This window comes from Maylandia zebra, linkage group LG2 (genome assembly GCF_041146795.1).
Source record: "Maylandia zebra isolate NMK-2024a linkage group LG2, Mzebra_GT3a, whole genome shotgun sequence".
NCBI lineage: Eukaryota > Metazoa > Chordata > Actinopteri > Cichliformes > Cichlidae > Maylandia > Maylandia zebra.
This window is the reverse complement of record NC_135168.1, coordinates 30,905,466-30,931,988: the sequence shown is the minus strand read 5'-3', so window position 1 is coordinate 30,931,988 and position 26,523 is coordinate 30,905,466. Positions and strand designations below refer to the sequence as shown.

Here is a 26,523-nt window from a genome sequence, read left to right as displayed (position 1 = left end):
TCTTAAATCAGGCCTTCACATATGCATCAAGTATGCATATCCCACCCAGTGGCAGACTTCAAAGAAGTATAAGAGGAATGACTGAATGAATTAATCCACAGAGGAGAATAATTGAGGCATGACTAATAAAATAATCACCATTTAAAGAAGATAAACAGGATTTTTGGGAACTTCAGAAATGCTGGGTTCATTTCAGATGGACATACAGCAGATGAAAAAAGCCTTTTTAATTTTAGTTGTTGACTAGCAGCTTATAAAACTAAGCTAACATGAGCCTCAGAAGGTCCGATACTCTGTAGAAAACTGTTTTTATTCTTTCCAGCGTTTTTTTTTTCTTTTTAATGGCTTGATGGCTACGTACATGATGTAACCTTTGCTTTAAATTATAGGCAAACACAGGTGTTACCAATCACATTAACAAGGTTAAGTCCATTTCTAAGCCTTAATTAATGTGATTTATAATACCTGTGTTTACCTACGATTCTCTGTCAAAACAGAAAACATGGAAACCTACAAACTGCCTTGGTGTACATACAGCTCTTACACCCAGGAGTAGGGATGGGTACCGGTATCCGGTGCCATGATGTTCTGACATAAACGGTAGTAACCAGACCGAAAAACAGCGCACATTTCGGTGCTTTATTTCGGTGCTTTTTTTTTCCTGAGCTGTGATACACTTTAGATTCTAGCCAATCATTTTACATTTCCGAGGATAGTAGGCGGGTCCAGGTACGTACGTTCTTTTAGAGCAGAGCTACAGATTAAAAATGACCAAGGCAAATCAAAAGTCTGGCTGTACTTCACAGCAAAAGATGCAAACTCAGCAGCAACAAGTGCTTTAAGCTGATACTGTGATACTGTCAAAGGAGGTAACACCTCAAATCCGATGAAACACCTGGCGACGCATAGACCGTGCACATCTACTGTGGGTGTGGTGCCTGTTATCGGACCCGGAGTTAGCAACATCCCCCAAAAACCCGAAGACGAGAGTCCTGGCCCCTAGCCCTGCCAGTGTAGCAGAAATGATGACAGATGATGATGCAGCAGCAGCCGTTGCTTAATGTTGTTCGTGTGTAATTTACGCTGAGTAGGCTAACCACGTTATTACATTAATGCATGTAAGGTGAACTAGCAAACACCGTCGTAGTTACATGCGGCTGTCTTCTTGTTTGATGGCAGATACTCCCTTCACCCTGGCCAAAAAGGCTAAAATGACCAAAGAAAAAGTGGAAAACAGTTAAACATGAGAGGTTTTTGGACAAAGTTTGTGTTTTTTTCCATTGTTTAAGCACTGCTTCCAGCCAAGAGTGATACCACATATGCCCTATAGCTGCAGAAAAGGCTAACATTGTTATCTTTTTACAAAAAAAGAGCTGAACATGAGAGGTTTTTGGACCAATTTTGTGTTCTCCATTCTTTAAGCACCGGTTTGAGCACCGTTTCAAAAGTACCGGTTTGGTACTGGTATCGGATAAAACCTAAATGATACCCATCCCTACCCAGGAGTGATTCACAGGAGCTGAAGTTTGCTCTCTGCTTGTTTAATTTCAGAGCAGATAAAGTACAGATGGTTCCAGCATCTCTGCTGTGCTACAGTTGAATCAGGTAAGATTTTCCTGTACACTTTTGATTGCACTTTGTACAACATTATATTATGTGCAATATTGTTGCAGATGTGAAAATGTTTTTGCTGAAGGGTGTAACTTCATGTTAATTTTTTATTTGTCTTGCTCTAATTCATTCAGTAACTGTCCCTGCAGTGTAAAACCTGCATTATGCTTTGATTCAGCTGCAGCGGCGTGATAGCTTTTCACACAGAACAGGAGCCCATATGGAAACTGTTTGCCTCCTGTGAACTGCAGGTTGGCACTGCATGGTGCTTAGTGGACCACATACCCCCTGAAGTACTTATATTAGGATGCATATAATGAGTTAAAGTATCATAAATAGAATAATCTATGAAAAAGTAAGTAAACTACACTCGTGAAATGCAGTGAAAGGTTTTTCCCAAAACAGAGCCTCACACCCAAACCCCTCCTGTGGACAGTAGTGTTGTTTGCCAAGCAGTTTGATAGATGGATATGTATTGTTTGGAGCCAAGATAATTAGACAAGGCTGTGTGTTACATACAAAACAGTGGCTGGTGATTTTTTTTCCTACTGTGCTGGAGGGCAGTGAAAGCTCTATCCATAATTCCCACATGGAAGCTATTAGGAGATTTACTCTAGTACCACATGCTGGTGCTAAGCCCTTATCTTCTGGGCTTAAGGCAAATGTTGTCATATTAAATGCACCAGGGCCACTTGCTGCCTGGGGTTTCTTTAGTTGATATGGCAGGTTGATAAGATGCATGGCAAGCAATAATCCTTCTTCTTGATTGTAATCTCTCTTTAAATTCAAATTCAAATTCAAATTCAAATTTTATTTGTCACACACACACAACCATACACAGTATGACATGGGGGTGAAATGCTTGTAGCTGTACAATGCCCGACCATTAAATGACAGAAGAAAAGTTTTACAATATTTACAATTTACTACAAAAATTTACAAATTAACTTGGGAATTTACAGTAAAGAATGTGAAAATAGCAGAAGAGATTATAAAGATAAGGATTATAAATTATAGGAATTATAGGATTATAGGAAATGTGTGGTGGTGCGTGTGGTGACGTGTGTGAGAGTCCAGTCTTATAGTGACGTGTTTGGGAGAGTCCAGTCCTACACCTGGTTCAGGCCCCGAATAGCCTGGGGGAAGAAGCTCCTCTTCATTCTCTCTGTTTTGGCCTTAAGGGAGCGGAAGCGCTTCCCAGACCTCAACAGTGAGAAGAGTCCATTGTTGGGATGGGAGAGGTCCATCATAATCTTCCTAGCTTTGGACTTGCACCGCTTGGTGTAGATGGACAGCAGGTCAGGGAGCTCTGATTGAATGATGCGTTCTGCCGAGCGCACCACCCTTTGCAGATCTCGTCTGTCCTGCTTGGTGCTGTTCCCAAACCAGGTGCAGATGTTTGCCGTCAGGACACTCTCGATGGTGCAGGAGTAGAAGTTCTTGAGCACCTTCAGTGGCAGATGGAAGTCTCTAAGTCTTCTGAGGAAGAAGAGACACTGACGGGCTTTCTTAACCAGGGTGTTGATGTGACAGGACCATGACAGGTCCTGAGTGATGTGGACACCCAGGTATCGGAAACTGTCCACTCTCTCCACTGGCGTGCCACTGATGATGAGGGGTTTGTAATTCCTCGCCTGCTTTGTAGTGAAGTCTACGATCAGCTCCTTAGTCTTGCTGACGTTTAGGAGGAGGTTATTCTCCTGGCACCAGGTCTCCAGGTTCCTAATCTCCTCCAGGTAGGCCGTCTCGATGTTGTCGGAGATCAGGCCCACAACAGCAGTGTCGTCAGCAAACTTGACAATGGAGGTGGTGTCGGATGTGGCTACACAGTCATAAGTGTACAGTGAGTACAGCAGGGGGCTTAAAACACAGCCCTGAGGCACTCCAGTGCTGAGTGAGATGGAGGGGGAGACTTGTTTTCCCACCCTCATTGATTGGGGTCTGTCTGTGAGGAAGTTGAGGATCCACTGACACAGTGATGAGCTGAGTCCTTGGTGAAAAGCTTAGAGGGAATTATTGTGTTGAATGCTGAACTGTAGTCCACGAACAGCATCCTAACATAATTCCCTCTGCCAGTGTCCAGGTGACTCAGGGATGTGTGGAGCAGGTGAGCTATGGCATCGTCTGTGGAACGATTAGTCCGGTAAGCAAACTGAAGTGAGTCGATGGTGGGAGGAAGTGAAGAAGTGATGTGATCTCTCATCAGTCTTTCAAAACACTTCATCACAATTGAAGTCAGTGCTACTGGACGGTAGTCATTGTGGCAAGCGGGCTGTTGTTTCTTTGGAACAGGGACAATGATGGACTGTTTGAAGCACGTGGGAACCATTGCTTGGGCCAGGGAGAGGTTGAAGATCTCCGTGAACACCGGTGCTAGTTGATCAGCGCAGGCTCTAAGGACCCGGCCAGGGATTGCATCTGGTCCTGCTGCCTTCCTGGTGTTCACCCTCCTGAAGGTGTTCCTCACGGCATGCTCTGTGATGACGAATGCATTTTCTTCACTGGTGCACTCCGAGCGCGCGCAGCCGTTTGTTGTTTTAATTGCTGCGGCGTCGAAGCGAGCATAAAACGTGTTCAGCTCATCAGCCAGTGAAGCATCTGCATTCATCATTGAAGAAGCTGGTCGTTTATAGTCCGTTATAGTCCGCAGTCCTTTCCACAGGCTCCTAGAGTCGCACTGTCGTAGCTGTGACTCTAGTTTTTCCCCGTAGCTCCGCTTTGCCTTTCGGACCATATTACCGGAGACAAGCCCTTCATTGTAGGCAGCGGTGCGTGATCTCAGACCGTCGCGGATGTTTTTATCCACCCACGGCTTCTGGTTGGGAAACGTTCGGATGATAGTTCTTTCTGCTGTGTCGTCCGCTAGTTTCCCGATAAATCCCACAACCGCTTCCGTAAACATGTTGATGTCATCAGAGCTGCGCCGAAACATGTCCCAGTCTGCGTCATCCAGTGCGTCCTGCAGCGCGGCCACCGATTGGTCCGTCCAGCGAGCGACCTCCCTCCTGATTGGTGGATGCTGCTTTATCCTTTGTTTGTAAGCAGGTATGAGGAAGATGGCGGAATGGTCCGATTTTCCAAATGCCGGCAGGGGCTGAGCCTTGTAACAGTTCTTGAACGGGGTGTAGCAGTGGTCTAATGTCCTCGTGCCCCGGGTGGGGCAGTTGATGTGCTGGTGAAGGTTGTGAAATGTCCGTTTGAGATTCACTCTGTTAAAATCTCCCATAACAATGAGTGCGGCATCTTGGTGAAGTGTTTGCTGATGTGTGAGAGCCTCATGTAGCTCACATAAGGCAGTGTCCGAGTCCGCGTGAGGCGGAATGTAAACAGCGCAGGCAATGACCGCAGTGAAAGGGCGACACTTAACGATCAATAGCTCCAGATTGGGCGAGCAAGAGCGTGTGAGTGGGGAGATGTTTGTGCTGTCGCACCATCTGTTGTTCACCATCAAACATACTCCACCACCTCTTTTCTTCCCCGACTCCATTGTCCTGTCCATGCGGTAAACCGAAAAGAACCCCGTCGGCTGCACGGCGTGGTCTGGTATCGCTGGGTTCAGCCAAGTCTCGGTAAAGCAGAGGAGGTTGCAGTCCCGAATGTCTCTCTGGAACTTGATTCTGGCTCTGAGGTCATCAAGCTTGTTCTCGATGGATTGAACATTGGCTAGCAGGATACTGGGCATGGGTGCGCGGTGTGCGCGAGCCCGTAGCCTGTTCCTGATGCCGGCTCTTTTACCTCGAGGCCGTCGCTTAGGGTCGCGTCCTTTGTTCTCTCTCAGGATCTCCTTTGGCCAGGTTGGGTCCGGAGTTAAACATGGTGAAATGTTCGTGTATTGCAAACCAATAGAAACCAAAGTGTCTCTACTGTAGCGGATTTGTGTGTTTTGCATGATGCCCATGCAAGATTATCGCAGATATAGCAAAAAGTGACGAAAAACTGCAAAAAGTGGAGAAGTTAGGGCAGAGCATCCAGCACGGCAGCCGACCTCACCGGCGCCATTACACAAGAGAGGTTAAGATTTAAGATTAATGTCATTAAAACAATTGTAAATATTTATCATGACTTGGTTTGCGAGGCAGCTCGATCATTAGTTACAGAAAGAAAACAAGACCATGGCATTCCACACGGCTTCATGTGTTTAGTTTTCTTCCCCTTGGACTGACATTTGGTAATTGTGTCTTAGTGTGTGTGGGATCTTACCCCAGGTTCAGCCGCTCTGTGTCCTTAGGAAGAGTTTTTGGTATACTGGTGAGGTGTCTGAACGTACAGTGGACCTCTCTGACACCTGGACAGCTGCAGCTCCGGGGGCAGGATGGGACGGTGTGGACAGGAATGATCTAGAGGAAGTTTGAAGGAAGAAATCTATGGAGTGATATCAGGCAAATGTAGAAATTCAGAAGACAAATGGGCCTCTATACATTTTTTTACCATTTGCCACAGCAGTGATGAAAGGAGCAGGGAAAACCACGCTGTAGCCAGGCTGCGGGCGACCTTGGCGCACCACCACAGTGCCATGACTGGATGGCTGTTTGACTGATCACGTCATGAACACACCTGTTGGTGCAGATTTGTGTTAACAAAAAGATCTCTCGCAGTGCCGTGTACCTTATGAACATGATCACATAACACACTCTTTTCTTTATATTGATCCGTGTGCGGAGTAGATGATATTGTAGCGGAAACCATCAGACTACCACACTCTTGCTTAGCGCATGCTGGAATGGACTGCTGATAGAATAAGCTGTCAAACTATTAGGAAAGATGTAATGATAAAAACTTTTTTATTTCGTAGGTGTGTTCAGCTGCAGAGCAAAAATCCTTAAATAATGAAGGATGCAATACAGCAGATTCTTTGGCCAACTACAGTCATGGGAAACAGACAGATTTCACAGGAACCCCCCCCCCCCCCACACACACACACACACACCAAGTACAGTGCTCCTGCTTGCACAGGAGTTCAGAAGGAAAGTAGCAGCCAGCTGCTCTAATCAAACGCACTTCATTAACTGATCCCCTATAAAAGCTGAAGTTTTGGCATTTTGCTGGTTTGGACCATTCAGGTTTGTCTTAATGCAAAGCCCGAATCTGGAGAGGATGTCCCAGCAAAGTCACCTGAAGGTCTGAGAAATGCTCAGAGAAACTACAACAACTTCACCTCAGACTCTGCAGGCCTCTGCTAGCATGTTAAATGTTAAAGTTAATGACAGTGCCGTTTGAAGTTTTTAGTGCCTTCTAAGTTTTTGAATCCTTTCTCACCCTTTCTCGTTTTACATTTAGATTTCATTTGAGATTTAAGGAGCTATGATGAAAGTAAAAATGTAAATGACCATAATGTCTCTCAAATTAAATCGCATCAGTAACCGTTTCCACAAGCCCAAGGTGATGGAAGAGACAGAGGAAAGAACACCGGTAGCATTCAAAGCATGAGAAGCAGTGAGAAAGGAAATGAGAGTCGTGAGAAAAAGTTCTTGTCGTGCCAAACTATTCAGCCTCAAGGTGGACGAAACATCCTGGAGAGGTTAGTGCACTTGGTTTAATCCTGTCCGTCACCACAGTAGCCTGTAAATCCTCTCATAACCAACATAGTCGTGTAAAAACAATGGCTGCACTTGGTTTTAATATTTTAATAAGTCACCTCAAATAAATAGAACAGGATAGAATGAAATACAATAAACAGTGGAATGGAAAATAACTACTTAACACTGGAAACTTGTCAGCCGTAGCTCGCTGCAGTGCCAGGGCGCTTGGCAGCCATTAGCCTAGTTTAAACATGCTCCTTTGAGAACAATACATGCCAATTACATACAACCAAGCACAATAAAAACACACACACACTGAATCCCACGTGCACGTGATATTGCTACATAGTTAGCCAAGATACAAATAAAGGAAGAGAACAGATAGAACCAAACATCACGAGCATATTTTAAGTCATTTGAGGCCATTTAAGGGTTTCTAGTTTCCTTGTGTGTCTCTGTGCTCTCGTCCCTCGAAGGCAGGCTGATTCATCTAACAGCTGGTTGTGTGTGCGTGTGTGTTTGACAGGAGGTCCTACAACGTGAAATTTGATTTTTTATTATCATTGCAACACAAATCTACAATCGTGCACTTCTCATTTTTCTTGCTACTACAGAGGTCAGGTCATCATCACCTGGATTTAGTCATGACAGTTTTAATCAAAATAAAGAATCTGTTCACACACAAGCGGGAAAAAGACCTAAATGGACCGTTCTGTGTCAAAAACAATATTTTTCCCCTTTTGTAGTTAAAATAAAACATTCTGCATGATTTTGACGTTCCAGGAATAGTTTAAATTTCATAATAACAAGACTAAACGACCCAGCAAAGTATATCACTCGTAGTGGGAAGAAGCTGTAGAGACCTACGTCTACATGTTGTAGCTGTGATGGGGCAGTCTCGCCTGATCATGGGGGCTACTCCTGTTTATGTCTGCGTAGCTGCTGGTCTCTCGGTTTAGCCCACGTGTCTAAGAATGCACAAGTCGGAGTGAAATGGAGTGTTAAACACCAAACACTCCATTTCAGCCATTGTGAGCTTCTGATCTATGCTTCTTGGCCTTTCATGTTTTTGCTTTTTTCCACACGTCTTCCTCTTTGTGGTGACTTCTGCTTTCCGTCCAAAGCGACTTATTGACCAATTTAACCTACACAAACTTTTTCAAAGACCACACACGAGTACATCTCATGGACCTCTGCATTGGCTAAGTTTTCTAAATCATTCCCTCTGTGTCGCCAAAGACCTGCAAAAAAGCGGATACAACCGTGGGAACGTGAATTGGACATCTACAGGAAGGATGTCAAACTCGTTTTACATGGTGGGTCACATACGGTCCGCTTTGATCTTAAGCTGCCCGACCCGTGAAACCCCCTGTTCTGTCAGCATAAAGACTCCTAACCACACATTTAATCCTTAAGCTATGTCCCTATAAGAACATGAAGGCCATTTTCAACAGTACTTCTAGAGTTTTTCTACATGATAAAGAAATCCTGCTGTTGGTTTAAATTGTAAGAAATAAATGTGCAAAACTAAAGGAAACAAAAAAGATAGAAGACCCATTGTGACAGACAGACACTTCTATATTAGATTATTAACAAAACAGTTACTTAATTACTTTTTTATGACAAATTATTCTATGCCCTCCCTCTCATTTTTCAAATCTGTCCAGTGGGCCAGATTGGAGTCTTTGCTGAGCCAATTCTGGCCCCCAGACCTTATGTTTGACACCCCTGGTCTACAACCTTGCCATGAGGCTTTTGAGCCCTGAAATATCCTGCTCAGTCTGAGTATGATAGCAGCAGTTTGGGTTACAGGGAAAAATGTGTCCTCCACGAAGAGTTCAGGGGCTAAGGAAAATAATCTCTGGAGCTTTGGGGTCAAGTATGATATCACAGTATTCACAATAAATGTCCACGTAGCTTCAAACATCCATTCTGTGCTTTCAATGACATGTTAAAAGCAGTTTTGTTACAGTTTATTGGGTGTTACACATACCTGAGCAGCAACTTCACGTCATAAAACTTAAAAACTAGGAGCCAGTTTCATCGACAGCTCCTGCATAGATTTTATAGTCCAGTAAAGGTGTCTGTTTGGTCTCAGTCTCCAATGTGAATGGATATGCTGATCACAGAGGAAAAGAAGAAAGGGTAAAGAAGTGTTTTACCCTTTCTTTAACACCTTTAACATTTCTCTGCCAGAAAACGCTGGAAACAAAAAGTAAAAGCTGGAAATTAAAGTGTAAAGTGAGAGAGGGCAAGAGGTCGATGAAAGGAAAAAAATACAAAAGAGAAGAAGATTAAAAAACAGAGGCATGAGAAAACACACGAGGAGATGAGAAAAGGGTTTCCCTGAACTATGCAACCATAAAGCACCTGTTTCAGGCTTCCTCCCGACAGAGATTAAATGCATATACCTCCTGAAAGGGGCAGAGCACAAAACTCTGTTTCTTATCAATTTCACGTGTTTCCTGGAAAAAGGTTTTTTTCTTTATATCACTGCCAAAATACATCAATCTTTCCTTTATGTCTTTGTATATGGTCATGCTGTCTTATAGCCATTCAGTTCTTTTCATCTCCACTGCACTTTTAAACACCTTGAGTGAATGAAGCAAAGAAAACTATACTGTAACCTGTAAAGTTGGTTTTCTATTTAGGTCAATAGAAAACCAACTTTGCTAACACTTTACACTTCGGCACATGGATTATCCTTGTGTGGAGTGTGCAAAGAAACTCTATATAATACGCCACTTGGCTTCTTTTATGAGATGTTACTTTTCCCGAATCACATAAAGAGTTTTTTTGTTTGTTCAAACACGAGGTTTGTGACCACTAACTACTTGATGTTAACTTGTAAGATCACAGCTGTACGGCCCCAGTCACACAGGCCTAGAGACTGTTTCAAGACCACCCAGCAAACACTGGTCACAAGGGAGAAATGTGGGAAAACACTCCTTGTGATTGCTTTGGTTCGTAGCAGATTGCTGCTCCTGCTTAGCAGAGGTGACAAAAGTGCAGACATTCTCTACTCAAGTAGAAGTACAGATACTACTGTGAAAAGCAAAGTAAAAGTTGAAGTACTGACTCAACTTCTTTACGCCAGTAAAAGTTAAAAAGTGCAGGCTCTGAAAAGTACTCAAAGTAACAAAGTAGATCCTTGAAGGACAATTCTACCACATATTTTTATGCCAATCTAACTGAACCTTGTGCTACATTAATGCAATAATAAATAATATTAGTAGATGGGAATACAACTTTTATTTCAATCTAAATTTTATTCTAATAAAAGAATCACGTACAGGCTGTGATCAGCTGACCTGCTGCTCTTTGTGGGTGTACACGTCTGAATTCAACCAGATGTTAGCAGATGTTTTATGAGTCGTCCTGGCTGATTTCCATCCTCTACACTGACAGTCCACTGTTTATGCTGTCTTTATACTTTACACTATACAACCAACTTAACTTCAAGTTCATCTCTGCCCTTTATGTAACCTAACTCTGACCATGAACACCACAGCCACTCTGCACTCTCACACACACTTTAAACCCAGCACAGCACAGCAAACTAACCTATTTATCCTGCAGTAAGCTATAGAGTATTTTCATGAAACCTTTAAAAAAAACACAGTTACTCTGACACAGTTTGTTTTGTTTTGTAAATACTAAAACAAAACAAATGACTGTTTCTATTTTGTTAGACTTTAGATATTAACTGAACAGAATTCACATTCTTGTGTACAAACATCTTCTTCCCAGTAAGTACAGGATAGAGGTCCAGACAATATTCATAAAGAGCAGATGGTGAGCTAAGAAAGGGGACAATAGAATATTTCCTTATGGAGCAGAAAGGATGGTAAGCCAGCGGTCATTCAACATCAAAATATTTGCTAGCGACTTCTCCTGTGTACTGGTGGAATGTATCGAATCAAGGTATCAGCAACTCTCGACATCAACACTAAGCTTTAGTCAGTATTCAAAGTCAACACATTCCAAGGTAGTTACTATATATCCAAGATGTGCAATTGCAAAAGTACTTTGAGGTGCTTTTCTTATGGCGTGATAGGCTAGAGTTTTAGTTGAACAGATGTGGCGACAACAGTAACAGAGTCGGGTAGGCTCATTGCTTTTCAGTGCAAGTAAGCTACTGAATGTAGTTTACAGTTTCCTACTACAAGCAAGTCTTTAGAGCTTGTCATACTATATCTCCCAGCCTTAATTGTGTTGTTAGGGTAAAAGTACTGTTAGCCAATGATCCGCCACTGAAGACTGATCAAAAGTCAGATCCCTCTCACTTTGATTATTCTTTTAAGAATGCCAGAGTAGGGAAAAATACATCATGTGACGGAAGCTGCGGTGGAACAGTGGGACCATTTTTGCACCTACAAGTCTCCATGACTTGGACATTTGATCTTAATACAACATATGTTAAAACCTCACTGTTTTGTTTTTGTTTTGTTTTGTTGTTGTTTTTTGTTTTTTTGTTTGTTTTTGTTTGTTTGCTTCTTGCTTTTGGTTGCTGCATCTTTGTATTTGCTGTTATAAAATGCAAAATCTAACAAATACTTGAATTATAAAAAAAAAAAGAAGAATGTCGGAGTAAAGCCAATACATCTTTATGTCAAAAGCATTATGCTGACAGTCAGCCAAGTCACAGCTGCTTTATTCAAGATAACACATGTCAGGAGAGGACTACAATATGATTCCCACATGTTTTCCATGCACGTCTGTAGGCCTGCGATCATGTGCTGCCCATATATCCTCATTCAGAAATCTCTTTCAACATTATGTACCGAGTGTTGCCATTAGATACTAACCCTGTCTACATAAGGTCATCTAGCAATTATAATGGTTACATTTACTGATTGATGTTGCGGTTATGATTCTTTATTAACGCCTAATCAGCTCATAAGGGAAGAAATGGTAAATGGACTAGAACGTACGCAGCACTTTTCTGTTCTACCTGAGCGCTCAAAGAACTTTATGCAACTTGCCTCATTCACACAGGCACTGTTTGCTATGCTTTTTCTGCCTAACATTCACACAAGTTCACACCACGATGGATGCTTTGCCTCTTGAGCTACAGCAAAATGATAATTGAATGTGTGTATTGCACAAAAAGGCTCTATGTTGGTTTTGCTACTATGAAGGTTGAGAAGAAAGTTTTTGTTTTGGTTTCCCTCCAAGTACTAGGTGTAAATCTCTTATAGTTTTAGCTTAGCATGTGGATGAAGGGAAGCTTAGCTGACTTTACAGCTAATCTAAATGCTGTTGTTGCGTCTTTGTAGAGTGTAGAAGTCTTATTTCTGAAAGCTGGTCCTCATTAGTCATTAAAACAGAGCCGTTTCTAACAAATACTAAACTGTGTATTCATGTTGACCGTCTGTTTGCCTGAAGTGCTCATTTGTACCAGTATGATTAAAATGCATGTTGCCAAAGGACCCGGTTATAGTAAACAAAGATTTGGTCTCACATAAGTCTGTCTCGCACATAGTAAATCATGTATAAACATTTGCTCTTTGGACACCTTGGTGGGCTGTGGGCATGCATGTCACATTATTTATGTGAGAGCTAATTCACAGCTTTATTAAGACTTGTGGACAAAAGAATGGCAAATTTAATTCTATACAAGCCAACAAACAGATGAATTACTGTGACACTGGTGGCCAAAGCGGCTCTAAAACGATCATGTTTACTGTCTTTGGACTCTTATTAGACAACGTCCAATTGTTAAACATAGAAATTAAGAGTCAACAGTCACATTTCAAACCTCTTAATTGGAGAAAATTACAGTCAGTGTTCTACGTAGAAAACGGCATCCTGAAACTTCAACTCAAACAACTGCATCTGGGAGCATTTAACAAGTTCTCATTAGGAAAAACCACCAGAGACTCACCTGAAAATTCCTCTAGAAGATGGAAAACATAAACAGCTTTAGTACAAAATAGACAAAGTCCTTTGTTTTGGCTGCAGGATACAAAGCTTTACAAGAAAACCAGGTGTAGACAAGAAAAAAAGGATCCAGTTGATGTTCTAGTCCTGATGATGTTTGCTGATTTGTAAAGCCACCAATGTCCCGAGGTCTGAGAAGGAGGCAGTAAAAGAGGGGATGGAGCGCTCTGTCTGTGTGTGTGTGGATTAGTTTGACCCTCTGCTGGTCTCTGAGGCATCTGGATTTCAGTTTAGCTGCTTTTCCATTTTCCCGTGCCTTTCTGTAACTGTGCAGTCAGGAATGCTGCTTCTCCATCCCCTTCTACACCTACGCTCCCTCCTTCATCTCCTTTATTCATCTCCTATTCCACTCTGTCTTTAACCATTCCTCGCTATTCCCTCTTTGAGGCTCGACTTCCACTTCATGCAGACTGTCCTGGTAGAAACAGATCACTTTCTTTTCCTTTTTGCTGTTTTCTGTCACTCCTCCGTCTGTCTTAGTTTTTACTCGTCTCTCTATCGCAACATTCTTTCTCTGTTGTCTCTGCCTGTTTTTCTCGTTACACCCTTTCACCTTTCCAACGCTCCCTCTCTAGCTTCCTCCCCCCTCCTGAGGTATATTACAGTGTGTGAATGCATATTAGCCAATTGTCATAACCTGTCCACAGATATCGAGCCTGCGGCTAGACACGCCGACTCTCTCTTTGCAGAACTTGGCAGGTATTCAGTGTTATTCATTTGATCTGCCTACATAAGATTTACAATGAATTAAACAAGATGGGGACATTTGAGCTGTTCAATTGTGCCTTAAGCCCTGATGCTGTATGAAATACCTGCTGTTCTAACACTGTGGCACCGTACCTGCGCTCTGTTGACACAGCCGTTTTTACAGGCCTGAAGACAGAATTTTCTTTTTACCTCATAGAAACATGAAGTCTGGACTGCGGTACACCTTGGCTAAACATGAATATTAGATGTGTTATGTTAACTGTAATAGATTAGATCTTATTGTTACTATTTGGAAAGATCTAAGCAACTAACTAAACATGTCAATATGAATAGGCCTTTTGTTGCAGAGCTCTTTTGTTCTCCAGCCCCTCCTATCATTTCACTTTTATGTAGTTTACTTCACCTAGCTTAGGCCAATAATGTGAGGTTTAAAAGTGCAAGCTAAAGCTTGTAAAACACTCAGAGAAATATTTTGCTTTCTGTTCTCTCCACCCCACCTCCCTGCATTCCTCCATTGGAGAATATTATGCTTATTATACTCAAAATTTCTCCTGTCCATGAACTTAGAATCCAAAACTGAAGCCACACAGTACAAATAATTACATTTACGAGGGGGCTGGGTCTTGACTTTATATTTTGTGCAGTTTTTTCATCAGTTTTTTCTTCTTGGAAAAACTGAAAAACATTTCAAGAAGCAAACAAACAGGAACGCTGCTGGAACGATGAGCTTCTGAGGACATTAGTTTTATAATAGGAAAGACTTCTTCATCTCCGATGTACAACTTGTTTGTTTCATAGTATTAAGTTATTGTATGGGTACAGCCCGTTTGGGTACAAAGTTTTTTGGCAAGTTTGCAGCTTCGGGCTGGTAATTGACACCTAAGCCAAATCTAGTTACTAAGCTAGGCCTCCTTGGTTTTCTCTTAGTTTTAGTGCATTCTTATTATGTTTATGGCATTCTGTGCAATTAACTGTACTAACATGTTTCAGTGAGTAAAATTCTATAATTTATTTGCTTCTTTTATTGCATGCATTGCAGCGTGAATTAGCGGGTATTGAGTGCTAATGCTAGCAAGTTTGGTTAGCCGATGCACTCTGTTGTCTCATCTAATCAAGCTTATTTCTATTGCTAGAAATCCAAGATGGTGACAGCCAGTACATAATTTGGGCAATAAAGTTATTCTCAGAAATTTAATGTTGTCCTTGAAGCGTGTGTTGTTGCCAGGTAATGTTAACATTTAGCTGTGCACACGCAGACATACAACTGTAGGTCTACATATGTGTAGCTCTGCTCAGAGAGAAAAGTACAGGGACTTCCAGTATCAAGAGAACACAGTGAAAAAATGCTACATAAAATGGCCTTGAATGATTCAACCTACCTTAATTAGTTAACACGAGTGGATGGATATCAGCTACAGTAAACGGGTAAAATGTAAAATGTTAAGCTGTAATGTTTCCCCATTTCTTCTATAATTTTTTTAACCTTAGGTATTGTAACATATGTTAAAAAAAAACTAACAGGAAAATACTATATGTTAGCACATATTTATTCTCAGTCCCAGTTTCCATATTATATTATTTTAGCCATATTTGACAAACTATAGAGCATACCAAAATATGAAGTGAACTTTTTGTCTCTATTTGCAGTATTTTTAAATTATTACTATTAAATTTGTTGTTTGGGTTTTTTTCTATGCATCCCAGAGTAAGTACATTCATTTCTACTTTGCCAATCCTCGAGTATCTCTAATCAAGAAATAGCTATAATTTTGCATCACTCTTTAATTTCTTCATTTTTCTATCAACTGCACATGTGCGCACACATGCAAACACATATTTCACTCGTTAGCTTATCATACTAATGATAGTCTCTGGTGCCAGTTCCATTCCACCAAGTCTCCCCATTATTGTTCTGTCACTTTCTTTAATCAATACATAAAAAAACGTTTTTGACGTTCTATTTTTTCCCTTTCTTAATAATTTTTAGATGTGTGTGAGATTTTATTTTTTCCAGCTCATCTTCAGCCATTTAAAATCTTTTTTTTTCTTATTTACCAGTTGCGGGAATGTCCTAGGAGACACTTGTCTGACCATGTCTGAATGTGATGCGTCTCACACCCACACATAAAACGCTATGGAAAAAGACCTTCAGCAAAATGCTGTTTTCCCATCACTGGGAGCATTCTCTGCCTCGGTGTAGGATTTCACTTGTTTTCTTTGTCTATTGAGACTCTCGGCCAAAGACTTCAGATTAAAGCTTTGTTATTCTGTCTTAACTTTTGTATGATGTTCTGGTGATCTTCCTCTCTGTTCCTGGAGCAGTAATCCCGTAAGCTCTCAAGTTCTCTTTCTTTGTGCTTCACCTAAACACCTCTTATATGTCTATAAGCCATTTTCCCTTTCTCTTTGTCTCTTTGCCCTATAATACACTCCTGTAGACTAAGAAAGTGATTACACACATTTGAAAAGAAGTCTCTAGTGTATTTGTAATAGGTTTAGTGGAGGGGAGGCTCTGTTCTACATATTATCAGGTAGATTATTCACTTGTTGACTGTGGTTTAGCTGATGCTGTGATTCAGCTGCTGGGCTCCATACCAGTTTTTAAAAAAAAATTTTTTATTATCATTATTTTAATTTTACAGCTCCAGAGAAGGTGGAATTGTCCAATGACAGTGTCAGTAGGTGCTCTCAGATGCAATCTGGCTCTATAAGCATATATGGTGAGGCAAAGTGATATCAGTGTCATGGTCCGCGGCCCGGCGTCCGAGGTGCTGATGGGATGCCCACTCCCGTGGGCGTGGCTGCTAACTCCACACCTGCATCCCATCCCGGGCGATCACCAGGTGGACTATTTAATCCTGCCCAGCCTGCTGCTCCACGCCAGTCCGTAGTCGTCATTCAGCGGTAACGTACACCTGCGGGAAAGCCCTTATGTAAACCTATCCGTGTGAACTAACACTAACTCTGCCTTGTATACTCAGATCACAGCTCGGCGTGTTTGAGCCACCAGCCTGTCCACCTGCCTGTCCGGAATTTGGATCACAATCAGCCCCAGCCACCTCGACCTTTCTGAAGCTTCTCCCCACGGACCCTCACCCCTCCCTCCGGTTCCCTCGGCCCCGCTATCATCGTAAGACGCGTACTCTACTTCCCCTCGTATGCTGCCGTTTTCCCGCACCCCAATAATCCTTTTTTCCTTTTTCTGTTTCAGCCTCCCACAGTCCCGCTCTCGGCGTTCCTGCGCGATTCACCTCCCGGTCCCTCGGTTTTTCTGGTTCCGTGCGTTTTTTTTCCCTTCTACCCTCCCGGGACACCCTCAGTTATAATAAAGTTTATTTTTTGTTCTCTCGTACCGCTGTGTGTGTGTGTTCTGCTCCTGGGTCCAGCTTGTGCGTGGAACTTCGGTTCATGACAATCAGGTGTACAATAAAGTAGGTGAATGAGAATATTCAATTTTTAAACAAAAATATAAAACATAAACATAGTTTAGTAAGGCTGTAAAGTTGGAGCACACTCTGCGGTCCCCCTTCTTAAAGATTGGCAGATCGGGATGGTGGTTCCCATCCAGAGGTAACGCCCCTGATCTCCACGTAACATTGTAGAGGTGTGTCAACCAAGACAGCCCTACAATATCCAGAGCCTTCAGGAAGTCAGAGCGACCCAGGAGCCCTACCACCAGCGAGTTGTTCAGTGACCTCATTGCTGGAGATAGATGAGTCGTCCCCAGACTCTGCTTCCTCTACGGAAGACGACCCAGTGGGATTAAGGAGATCCCAATGGCGGTGGCCTGATGAAGTTCTCAGTCGAAGTCAGCAGGTAGAGCCATCATCTGGTTTGGGGGTTACCACCACCACAGGCCCCAACCACCTTGTGGTCACAGCTCAGCAGCTTCAGCACTGGAGATGCTGAACATGGTCCATTCAGACTCGATGTCCCCAGTCTCCTTTGGAATGCTGTTGAGGCTCTGCTGGTGGTGGTGGTGATGAAGCGCCTTGAGGCGACTTTTGTTGTGATTTGGCGCTATATAAATAAAATTGAATTGAATTAAATTGAATCGGTGGGAGTTGGAGATCTTGCGCACAGGGCCTCTGCCAGGCCTTCCCAGGGCACCCTCACTATACGTTTAGGTGCCCCACGTCTGTCCAGCATCCTCCTCTGCACCTGATTCAACTCATCAGCTAGTGATGATCAGATGACATATCAGCAGCACTCTTCACCTGAGTATCTAGAATATAAGACTGAAGATCTGATAATAAGATTACGAAATCAATCATCGACCTGCGGCCTGGAGTGTCCTGGTGCCACGTGCACTCATGGACACCCTTATTTTCGAACATGGTGTTTGTCATGGACAAACTGTGGTCAGAAGTCCAGTAACAGAACACCGCTCGAGTTCCTCCCAATCACACCCCTCCACGTCTCACTGCCATTGCCCACATGAGCGTTGAAGTCTCTCAGCGGATGACACAGTACTCTGAACTGTTGTTCAGTGCACAAGCGCAGAGGACAATCAGGACCTGTACCTGAAGGAACAAACCCTCTGATCCACTGGGAAAAACCCCAATATAAAGGCAGCAAGCCGAGGGGATACTAAGATACCCACGCAAGGCCATCACCTCGACCAAGGGCAACTTCAGGCTGAGACGGAGTCCAGTCCCTCCCAGGAGACTGGTTTCTGAGTCCAAGCCGTGCGTTGAGGTGAGCACGACTGTATCGAGCCGGTATCTCTCAGCCTCACGCATTAACTCAGGCTCCTTCCCCACCAGAGACGTGACATTCCATGTCCCAGTTGCTATTCTCAGTAGCCGAGGATCAGTTAACTCGCTCTTTGTCTACTTCCTCACCCAGGTCCAATTTGCCATGGGAGACCCTAGCAGGAGACAAAAAGCCCCCAACAATAACCCCTGGGATTCCTGGGACACATTATTCTAACTATGTTTACCTTGTTCACACTGATATATTAGCAACTTAGTATGTTAGAATTTAAGCTTAACTGTGGGCTATCAGAAAAAACCTAAAGTGAACTGAGACCATGTAAAATATGTTACCTCATTACCATGGTCAGTTTAAAAAGTAAGTTATTTTACGTGTTTTTAGGGTTAAGGTAAAATTATCCAGCATAATTATTTTTACCCTAAACAAGTAGTGATACCTGATACTATAAACGCCGTAAATGAAAACAGTTTAAGCTGTCTCCTGCTTGTGACACCTCCACACCACTGACCATTTAACAGACGCTATTACAGTGAAAGCGCTGCGATATGTTACTTAAGAGTCAAACAGGTCTCAGACAGGTCAGTAACAATAAGTCTTGTTGAATTTAATCTAAAAGCAGACGAAGTTGCTTTTTCAAGGTTCAAGGTTCTTTATTTGTCACATGCATAGTTATACAAGTATAACACACAGTGAAATGTAGCCTGACACGCTCCTCGACATGTGCAAAAATTGGGGGGGGGGGGGGGGGGGGGGGGGGGTGTAGAGGAAGAACATTATGCGTGAATGTGCAGTAGTAGCAGCAAGCAGGTGAATTCTGTACATTAATATGAATAGACATCTGACTATTTTACAGGATAGACAATATAAACATATTTAAAATTAAAGGAATTTGAAATGTACATTGTGCCTTGGTTTAGAGTGTCTGGAAGAGAGTCCTGTCTCAGTCAATTATAGATGATGTGAGCGGGCGGGTGTGTGTGTTTAGGGCACGGATGGCTTGGGGATAGAAGCTCCTCTTGAGTCTCTCTGTCCTTGCCTGGAAGATGCGGAACCTTCTACCAGATTGCAGAAGTTGGAACAGTTTGTTGCCAGGATGGGACGGGTCCTTCAGTATCTGCGCTGCTCTAGTCCGGCATCTCCTGGTGTAGGTGTCCTGAAGCGGGGGGAGAGCAATCCTGCAGCAGCGTTCTGCTGTACGGATCACTCTCTGGAGAGCTTTTTGGTCCTTCACACAGCTGTTCCCAAACCACGATGTCTGGCATGTCTGGCATTTTCTAACATGCATTGCTTTTTTTTTTTTTTGCACTAGTCAGAGCTAAAGGGTTGTGATCAGCCTCAGCTCCACAAAGGTCAACCGTACAAAGGTGACAGTGACACAAAGAAGAACAGTAACAATTCTCTCAGACTTTGTTTGAAAGCTGCAAATACCTCGTCGTGCCTGTCAGGTGTCGATCTGTTTGTGAACATGTTTGTGTCTCATGGGTCTGGTTTCCTTCCTTCATTTCTCTTTATCATTCTGTATTTTTGGTACCAGTCCTGTCCACTCTCTTCTTTCAACTCTGCGCATTATTATCCAGCCCAGCTGTGTTGATGTATCTGCAGGAAGTGAAGCACCTGTATGTCTCCCATCTTTTCTCTCTTGTCACGCACTTTCTCTCTTCTCTTCATCGCCAGCTTTTTCACGGAGCCAAGATTCCATCAGCCAACGGGCTATAAAGCATTTACAGTGTGTTGCAAATGTCTTTTATTTTCAGCAGCTCAAGTTTCTGCTTTTTGAGAAAAATAATGATAATAATCATTTTTAGGAGGAATTTTGTAAGTTAAAATATTCTGCATTGTCAAATATTTGTATACCTTGTGATGGCTAACTCATTATTGATGACAAGTATCTTTCCCTAACCCTGAGCCATCAGCATATGTGATTGCTGCCCTTTAAAAATCCCAACCCTCTCCAAAGCTCATGATTCCAGGGCAGCAAGTGTATTTACACCTTAGAAAAATTAGAAAAAGTGTGGAGGTAAACACAGACGACACGAGAGCTCTCGATTAACACTCCTCGTTTATTCCTCATCACCACACAACTGAATACTTTTCCCTCCAAAACACAGCAACACTTCCTGAGAACTGGGTGTGAGTGGAGCCCTCCAGTGGTCCACCACAAAAGGACAAAAAAAAAGAAAAAAACTGCTCAGTGACAAGTCACCAACTTGAAGATGGATATGGTCTGCTGCACATCTAACCACATCCAGAAGTTGAAAACGTGTTGTAGGGTCTAATATATATAAAGCACCTTGAGGTGACTGTTGTTGTGATTTGGGGCTGTATAAATAAAACTGAATTGAATTGAAACACTGGAAGTCGACAGAAAGCATGAAATTGATCTTCAAACAAAATTACATGAACACGCTATCACGTAGCTTCCATTACATGAGGACAAAATGAAGTAAACATTACAAAACGCATTCACATCATTTCCTAATTGTTATTAGGAAACATGCTCCTGCCTCTGTTAGGTTTTATGAGCTGTGTTGAATTTACATAATTTCCAGGTGCATCAAAGGAATTATTATGAGTATTAAAGTTGTATCAATTACATAAAAGTAAAGGTCATGAGAAGAATTCATTTTCATAAAAATCTCCTGAGGGAAGTGGAGCTTCTCAACATTTGTGAACACTTGCGAACTGTAATTCAGCCGTGCCTGCTTCAACAGGTTTCTGTTTGTTTCATGAAGCTTGATGTTACTCAGTCTTGTGGTATTCCTAAAATTATTAGCAATTTAATGATCAGGAGAATTTTTTGGTGTGCCTCATAGAATATTTTCATAAGTCACATAAAGTGGGTTTTACTGCTCAGAGGTCACGTTTTCAGTGTTCTGGGAACTGCTGTTTACTTTTCACTTCCCTTTTTGGTTTACCAGACAAACCTGCAGCCTCCACAGCTACAACACAATTTTTTTTTCTTTCTAATGTTTGTGATCTCTGCTGATTTTAATTAAAATATTTTATTGTTGCACAACCAAACTTTAATTTAAGAGCATATTAACAAAGTTCTAAATCCCTTTTGTCAAAGCCACACAGCTGTAAAACACCATATGCACATCTGTAATTGATTTTTTGGCTTTTGTTTGCACGGTGACTGTTGTCAGCATTTCACAGCTCATTTATCAGTCAGTAAAAATACACATATATGTGTGTTGTACTGTTACAGTGATTCAAGTTTTTATTGCTTGTATGCAGTGAGTGATTTACTGTCACTGGGATAGCCAGGTATTCATCATGTTGTGTCATAAGGAAATGGTTTATGTTTCTTGGAAAGGAAAATCTGATTGTTACAATTGAATCTTATTTATGTCGCATACTTGGCAATATTATTTCTGTAGTACAAGGAATATCCATGAGAGGCGGACTAGTATCCCCTCAGTTTGCTGCTTTTACATTGGGGTTTTTCCTGCTGGACAAGAGGGTTTGTTCCCTCTGGGTCAGGGAATAGATCCCGACTGTCATCTGTGCTTATGCGCCGCACGACGGTTCAGGGGCGGTACCTCTGGATTGGTAGACTGGGATGGTGCTTCCCATCTTTAAGAAGGGAGACCTGAGGGTGTGTTAAAACTACAGGGGATCATACTCCTCAGTCAATGTCCCTACTCTCACATATGGTCACGAGCTGTGGGCAGTGATCGAAAGAACGAGACTGTGGATACAAGCGGCATAAATGGGCTTCTTTCAAAGCATGGCTGGCCTGTCTCTTAGAGATAGGGTGAGCGGTTCAGCCATCCAGGAGGGGTTCAGAGTAGAGCCGCTGCTCCTCCACATTGAAAAGAGCCAGTTGAGGTGGTTCGGGCATCTGACAAGCATGCCTCCTGGGTGGCTCCTGGGGGAGGTGTTCTGGGCATGCCCCACTGGGAGGTTAGCCGGATAACTCGAAGCCAGTCAGTTAAATTAAACAACAGACCTTTATTCATTGTCAGCAACATAAGACCGCACAAGCCAGGTCTCCACAGCTCTACTCTGTCCGTACATACATGTGCGGGGATCGGTAGTCGCCGGCGCCAGGCCGTTACAATGGTGAGCTCTATCCTGAGAACAGAACACGAGCAGCATGTAATGGCTGCCACGCTATACTCACACACCCACTAGGAGACTCCCCCAACTACTACAATAGTAGGGCAACCCCCCTAGTGGTGCTATAACACAATAAGGGTTGTTACAATATGCATCCGTAGATGAATCAGACTCAGGGGTGGAGGCAATACTTGCTCAGCGCTCTGGCCCACAAGGTAAGCTGCAGCCTTGGCCCTTCTTTTCACACTGACAAACACCACCCAAGAAAAACTATGATGTGGGAGACTGCGAGTTACTCGCAGTGAAACTGGCTCTAGAGGAGAGACAACATTAGTTGGAGGGGGCCGAACAGCCTTTTGTCATCTGGAGAGATCATAAAACCTTTAAGTTAGGATTCCTCAGAGACTCAATGATTGAGTGATGAGACTCAAGTTTCCTGCTGTCCAGGCTCCAGGAAGATCAAACCTGACCTTGTCAGCATTTTGCTTTGCTTTGTATTTTAAACATATCCTGTGTATATGTAGAAATAGTTATATCAGAGACATTAGAGTCACATTACTCAGTCTGCTTAATCCTTTGGTGAAGATATTAAATGAATGTCTCATAATTAATTCCAGTTTAATGTTCCTCATGGGCAACATTTTAATAAGCCCTTGATGACTAAGACTGTCTGAGGACTGTTTACTGCCAAAACTTGTTGACTCTTCTTAAGGCATTATTTGCCTTTCTCCGTGTAGCTTTGGTGATGGGCCTGTTCAAAGATGCTAACATATTTGCAGGAATACACACCCATCATTTCAAGCTTCAAAGCCAAACTTTGGTGAGACTGAAGTGTAATTGACACTGGGGGAGTTGGAGTTCTTCTTTCTCTTGTCCTGAGAAACAGAATGAGGATGCTCTGCGCAGTCCAGTGACTCAATCATCACCCTCTGAAAGCAGCACCGCTGACAAGTTTAAGCCAAAGCGTTGCACACTAAGCTGTCCTGGAGGCATTTGGTAACTGTCCTGGTGCAACTGATGAATGTTGTATGAGAATTAAAGAACAATAACACCTGATGCACAAGTTCAGGATGATGGCTACACCTGCAGGCATACACCCTTTCTAAGTCTCTCTCACTATGCATTCGCAGTTATATATAAAAGATATAAGACGATTTTGGGCACAAGACAAGATACACTAGACATGCAAACTGGAAGATCCACAGCCCACCAAACCACCAAATAGGCTATTATTATGTGCAAACTAAAAGGTTTTAAATATCAGGCTCTCAGATCGAACCCCCACGCAAGCGAAAGAGAGGCCGCCCAAGAAACACCCGGTAATGAGAACTTGAGGCAGAAGCAAAAATGATGGGCTACACCTGGTCCCATCTAGAAAGAATGGCCTAGGACAGAAATCTCTGGAGATCTATCTTTGGCGGCCCGGAGGGGAGATGGGCAGTAGTAGTAGTAATGAGATGACAATATGACATGGAAAATGCAGACATGAAACACAGAACAGACTGGGAAGATGGAATAATACACAAGGAGAGGAACAGGAAAACAGATAAGGGGAACGAGGCACAGTCATAATTAAAAATCTTACATAGAGGACAAGAGACTCACACAGGAGAAAGAATATGACACATAAACAAGGAAGCATGGATGAAACTTTAACTAAACAAAACCTAACAAAGACACGCTAATAATAACACTAGAACTTACCATTACTCTAATACATCATAAAAAAATCAGACTTACAAAATGAACTCAAAATGCTGGCTCATAGACCCGGCGCCCTGACCCAACCATTTAGCAAGTAAATCCATTCAAACTACAGTCAACTGCAGCAATGCACGAGTGACCAAAACAATTGCAAAGAGGCTTTTAGTGCAGCATCATTCGACTCTTTGCAATCAGTTTCAAAGTCCTCACCGGTCAGGGTATTCATTTTTCATTAGTGATCACTGGTTGCAGGTAGTTGCCAGCCCGCCTCGGCCCGCATGACTGGGGCCTAAATAAGATACTTAAGCAACAGCATCATTCTTCAAATTTAACCTCAAAGTTTCTTTCTGGATTATGAAGAATCAAAAGCAAATGTGTGTGCATGTAGTGCATTAAATTTGTCCAGGCAATATGCACAACATTAGCGCATGTAACAGGAAGGTGCTGACAGCTGAGAATTACACAGCGCTTCTTCCATTCCAGCTTTTCAGTTCTGCTGGCAACCTTGAAACATGCTGGAGTTTGAAACACCTCCCCTGACATCCTTTGCGCACTAGAGGAAAACCAAAGGAAGAAAAAAACATTATGTACAAGCTGAAAGAAAAATCGTGGAAGAGAGATTTTCCTCCTGATTCGAAAAAAACATCTGGGATTTATTCATATTGACCTTAATATAATCCTGTCATTGTTGGATAAAATACAAGCAAACTTTTTATTGTTAGCTCACTTGCCATTTTTTTTCTGGCCTCAACTTTGACATAGATACTTTGATAGTAGGTAACTGCAAATATCAGTGTCAGTTTTTGTGGATTTCTGTCTCTTTGCAGTTAAACTCTGATGCACTTTAAAATGATACTTACTACTTATATATGTCACAGACAACACCTCTGTGTGTTGTCTATATTGCCATGGCGATAACACACAGGCATGAGTTGGAGAGGTCGCTTGTCCTCTGTGTGTGTGTGTGTGTGTGTGTGTGTGTGTGTGTGTGTGTGTGTGTGTGTGTGTGTGTGTGTGTGTGTGTGTGTGTGTGTGTCTTAACAAGCCGGCAGAGACAGATGCTTGACAGAACAGATTTGGACCCTGGGGCCAAAACAAGCCAGCTAAGGAGGAAGCCCACACACACACACACACACACACACACACACACACACACACACACACACACTTCATAGCTATACAAATAAAAATCTTGACAAGCCTCGAACTCTGACAAGTGTGATGCAGTTATTAAAGTTTAAAAGGTCCAAGGTTGACTGTTTTACAGGCTGCAGGATCAACAGTGTGTTATAACTGTGTTATAACTGAGTGTTATTTATATATTCAGCACTGGATATATCCAAAGAAGGCTGCTGTCACCAGTTGGTAATATTAGTAAAATGTATTTTAATTCAATTCCCGTGTGCCTCTTCCACCACACACTCAGGCCTTCCTTCAGTGATTTTGGTCTGTCTGCGATTGTGAGTCACATTTGTGTATTTATTTCTTAAGGCAAACCTCCCGTCCACTTCCTGTACTGTAGTAGTCACCACCACATCACATGTGACACAGCTACTGGAGGGACTGGGCTCTCCCACCTAAGGCCACAGATGAAAATATCTGTTGACCCTTTGCAGTTTGCATACAGACCTAATGTGGAAGTGGATGATCAAATCTGCAGAGAGCTTACTCCTTTCTAGAGCGTGACAACTGTACAGTGAGGATCTGTCAGTATCCACCGTGTGTATCATGGATTACTGACTACCAAACAGACAGGCTGCAGTGCGAGCAGTACTTGTTTTGATTTGCAGATGTGCAGTACAGGAGCTTCACAGGTGACTCTGCTGTTTCCATTCCAGTTCAATTGTACACCTTAAACTTTCAGTACAACTTTGGGTCATGCCACCTACAGAGAGACAATTCTGCAGTGGCTGGATGTGTCAGCAAGAGAAGGATAAAGAGCACTAACAGATGATTTATGGGACACCATCTGGACCCCCTGCAGTTTGATTATTGGGCAAACAAGTCGGTGGATGATGCAGTGAACATGGGACATCCTGCAACATCTCAACTGTCCGGGAACTTATGCCAGGATCCTATTTGTGGACTTTAGTTTGCCTTTAAATAGTATTGTGCAGATGACACCACCGTCATTGGCCTTATTTAGGATGGTGATGAGTCTGCGTACCAGCATGAAGTTGAGCAGCTGGTGCTCTGGTACAGTCAGCGCAATCTGGAGCTGAACATGCTTGAGACTGTAGAGATGACAGTGGACTTCAGG

The 26,523-nt window shown here is 42.7% G+C and overlaps 1 protein-coding gene across 1 annotated transcript in view; it reads right to left on the bottom strand.

Annotated features, from left to right (window-relative positions):
• si:ch211-159i8.4 (matrix-remodeling-associated protein 5) overlaps positions 1–13,579 on the bottom strand; it is a 29,841-nt gene extending 16,262 nt beyond the window's left edge. Inside the window, exons 1-3 of the mRNA XM_004563144.4 lie at positions 13,018–13,579; positions 6,040–6,165; positions 5,812–5,948 (exon numbers count right to left, since the gene is read on the bottom strand). Of these exons, the coding sequence (XP_004563201.3) occupies positions 5,812–5,948; positions 6,040–6,126 (224 nt within the window). The 5' untranslated portion in view covers positions 6,127–6,165; positions 13,018–13,579. The remainder of the gene's footprint in view (positions 1–5,811; positions 5,949–6,039; positions 6,166–13,017) is intronic.
• Between the last annotated feature and the right edge of the window lie 12,944 nt (positions 13,580–26,523).